Source organism: Nematolebias whitei, chromosome 23 (genome assembly GCF_014905685.2).
Source record: "Nematolebias whitei isolate Nwh7 chromosome 23, NemWhi1, whole genome shotgun sequence".
NCBI lineage: Eukaryota > Metazoa > Chordata > Actinopteri > Cyprinodontiformes > Rivulidae > Nematolebias > Nematolebias whitei.
The window spans coordinates 12,459,662-12,463,764 of record NC_056520.1 but is presented as its reverse complement, the minus strand read 5'-3'; the positions used below and the strand labels follow the sequence as shown (position 1 = coordinate 12,463,764).

Below are 4,103 nucleotides of genomic sequence, written 5' to 3'. Positions count from 1 at the left end.
ACAACAGTATCTGAACAGTACAACAGTGCCTGAACAGTACAACAGTATCTGAACAGTACAACAGTACCTGAACAATACAACAGTACCTGAACAATACAACAGTGCCTGAACAGTACAACAGTGCTTAAACAGTACAAAAGTACTTGTACAGTAGAACAATACCTGAACAGTTCAACAGTGCCTGAACAGCACAAGAGTACATGAACAATACAACAGTATCTGAACAGGACTTCAACAGTACAACAGTGCCTGAACAGCACAACAGTCCCTGAACAATACAACAGTCCCTGAACAGTACAACAGTCCCTGAACAATACAACAGTACCTGAGCAGTACAACAGTACCTGAACAATACAACAGTACCTGAGCAGCACAACAGTCCCTGAACAATACAACAGTACCTGAACAGTACAACAGTACCTGAACAATACAACAGTCCCTGAACAATACAACAGTACCTGAACAGTACAACAGTCCCTGAACAATACAACAGTACCTGAGCAGTACAACAGTACCTGAACAGTACAACAGTCCCTGAACAATACAACAGTACCTGAACAGTACAACAGTACCTGAACAATACAACAGTACCTGAACAGTACAACAGTACCTGAACAGAACAACAGTACCTGAACAGTACAACAGTCCCTGAACAATACAACAGTACCTGAGCAGTACAAGAGTATCTGTACAGCCCAATAGTACTAGTACAGCACAAAAGTACCTGAACAGTACAACAGTACCTGAACAGTACAACAGTCCCTGAACAATACAACAGTACCTGAGCAGCCCAATAGTACTAGTACTGCACAAAAGTACCTGAACAGCACAACAGTACCTGAAAGGTACAACAGTACTCGAATCTTGTGTTTTTATTTATGTTTAAACATGCCCTTAAAATAATCCAAGGTATTGTTTTATTTTTATAATTTCTGGTGTCATTAACTGCAGTTCTTCTGTGCACCAACCCTTATTAATCAGATCGATGAAAGAATGATTTTATCATTTGCAATGATGTAGAAAGTGACGCTGGAGTGTTAAATCTCATATTTAATACCACATAATTTGTAAGTTACAGTAAAACTGCAGTTTTTTGGATCATTTATTGGTATACTCAGTTCAGGCTATTCTTTTTGCTTTAACATTAAACAATATTCTGAGCCCTCAGCTTAAGTTTTGCTGTTTGTTTGAGTTAACTGCAGCTGATCTGGAGCCTTCGGCCTGTCCCTCGGCTTCGTCGGGCCCCTGACACTCATCCACTCCTGCAGCTTAACAAATAGGATTAGAGGTCGGGCAGAAATCTGCGGCGCAGGAGTCCCATCTGCTCACCTGAGAGGAGAGGCTGCGGAGCCCCGTCTTCCTTCCTTTAATTCTGCCATGAGAGCTGCGGGAGGAACAGGCAGGAGGAGGTGAGGAGCTGCAGAGTTTTATTCAAAATGTCCTGGAGGCGTGTGGAGCTGTGGGTGCTGTGGGCGCTGCTGCTGCCAGGCTTCCTCTTCACAGAAACAGGTGTGTATGAAACTGTTCTACCTTTACCAGGTGCAGGACCGAGTCGTCCACTTCAGGTTTAAATAGCTGCGAGAAAACTCCAAAATAAAGTTGCATCACTGTAACGGAAAAACGATTCGTTTGAAGCTCAGCAAGTGGAGGTAAAGGAGGAGAAACAAGCTCAGGTTACAGAAAGAAATGTGATTTCATCTCTTTTTACTCATTTAGTCTTATGTTAATAAAGATTTTATTAGTTTCATGGCAGAAACTAAATAAATTATATTTTCTGTCGGGACACTGATGAAAAATTTGCTGAAGAAGCTGAAACTGAGTTGTTGAAGCTAAAAGTAGCAGAAGAAGACGACAAACTGAGCCAGTAGCTGATAGGCCTGTCACGATAACAAATTTTGCTGGGCGATTAATTGTCTCAGAAATTATTGCGATAAACGATATTGTTTGAAATTTGACAATAATTAGTAATTATTGTCAAATTTATGAAGAAATGTTTAATTTGTTTTGCATGTAGTACTTCTTTTCGACCACCAGATGGCAGTATAAAACTTTGAATCGAAAGATGGATAGTGAGGGAGCGAACAGCGTGTCTCTAAGAAAAATGGGAGGGAGGCCCCTTGACGTGATATGGGCAGTCTCGCTTCAGTTCTCAAAATGGCGGACGCTCTGTGTGGTTTTGGCTCTTTTTCGCACAAAGCTTTTAACAAAAAAAAAATCAGTGAACAAGTTCTCAGCTTTTTTTTGCAGAGAAAAACAACTTTTTAGACGAATGCACAGGTTTCAATGGTGAATTTTGGAGCTTCGAAAAGACGGAGGTTTTCCCCGTGGTCGGCCTGTTAGCTTAGCTTGTAGCTTAGCTGCTTTTAACGATCCAAAAACACGATTTTAGACGGTTAAAACAGATTTTAAAGAGAAAGGGCGGGGTCAGGGAAGAACACCGGAGTTGAGTCTTTTGTCATCCAGTGTCTTCAGTAGAAAGAGAAAGACACGAAGAAACGATAAAGCCGATAAATGAAAACGAGGTCGGTAATTTTCATTTATCATGCGATTAATTGATTTATTGTTTATCGCGACAGGCCTAGTAGCTGAAGCAGATTTAAAAACAAAATGTTTATGAAGGAATTGAAGGGATCTCCGTCATTCTATCAGTAAAATACATGTAAATAAGTAAATGGTGTATATGAAGCTTGTTGTTAATTTAATGGGATGTGTTATTAACCAGCACAAGAAAAAAAAAAAACAGTTTCCCTCTGGGATGAGACCAGTTAAACTGAAAATCAGCTGACTGGTTATAAACGCCTGCTTTCTGACAGATTCTACTCATGACATGATGGTGGGTTCTGATCGGACCGCAGGACCTTTGGATTTAGACCATGTGTGGTTCAGACAACACTCGGTTCTGACCCGGAGGAAGAGGAGCGTCCTGTTCCCCAGCGGAGTGGCGCTCTGCTCTCAGGAGACGATGGACCAGGCTGTGGAGAACCACCTGAACTTCTTCCACCTCAGAGGTACCGCCTCCTGTTGGGCCCGCTAGCGGTCCAGCGGGACGTTTCTCCACAGCTAACGAGCTTAAACGCAGAACCTGCCACTGTTGAAGGCAGCTCGTGTCAGAGGTCAGAGGTCACACAGAGCAGATGCTCCGCTTAACCTTCTTAACCGAAAGCACTTTTTGTGTCTTTGTTCACACAGTCTCTGTCCCCGGCGGAAGTTTCTGAACCGGAATCTCTCTTTAGTGTGGTTCTGTTGCAAACCTGTTGGATTCTAATCAAGGACTAAATTAGCTTTAATAAATTGTCTGTTTTTGTTGTCGAGCAGCTTCTAACCTCAGCTTGTTGTTTGCTAAACTAGCTGAATATCCATCCATCCATTATCTTTACCTGCTTCTTCCTTTTCGGGTCGCAGGGATCACTGGAACATAAATGTCTTAATTTAGTTTAAATGATGTTTTTATTAAACACATTTACTGACACGAGCTGATGTCTTCTTCAGAGGTCTCACTGATCTTCCTTCAGGTTTCTTTTCCAGCAGGTTGATTTGAATATTTATGAAGTTACCTGTTTTTTTTTTTTTTTAAAGATCAGTTCAACATAAAGAGGATAAATATCACAGACACGGTTTTCCTGAGCTTTTGGGATTTTTTTTCTGTTACCGGGGACTGTCCTGTTTTCAAAGGCTGTCCTACTTACGAGACTGTCTTTGCTTAGACCATCCTGCTTTCTATGTACAGTCCTGTTTGTGGAGACTTTACAGAAATTGTCATTTTTATGGAGATGGTCCAGTTTACGAGACCGTTTTGTTTACTTGGACCATCCTGTTTCTGAAGACTGCCCTGTTAACTTGATCTGTCCATTTTACAAAAGCTGTCCTGTTTATTTGGACTGTCCACTTCACAGAAACTTTCCACTTTACAGAAACTGTCCTGTTTATGGAGATCGTCCAGTTTACCATACTGTCTTGTTTACTTGGATGATCCTATTTCTAGGGACTATCCTGTTTCTAGGGACCATCCTGTTTCTAGGGACTATCCTGTTTCTAGGGACTATCCTGTTTCTAGGTACTATCCTGTTTCTAGGGACTATCCTGTTTCTAGGAACTATCCTGTT

General features: G+C 41.5%; 1 protein-coding gene across 1 annotated transcript in view; it reads left to right on the top strand.

The window, feature by feature from the left end:
- Nucleotides 1–1,436: 1,436 nt before the first annotated feature.
- LOC119429050 (interphotoreceptor matrix proteoglycan 2) overlaps nt 1,437–4,103 on the top strand; it is a gene marked incomplete at its 3' end in the record, with an annotated part of 15,245 nt that continues 12,578 nt past the window's right edge. The window contains 2 exon segments of the mRNA XM_037696767.1: nt 1,437–1,509; nt 2,814–3,008. Of these exon segments, the coding sequence (XP_037552695.1) occupies nt 1,437–1,509; nt 2,814–3,008 (268 nt within the window).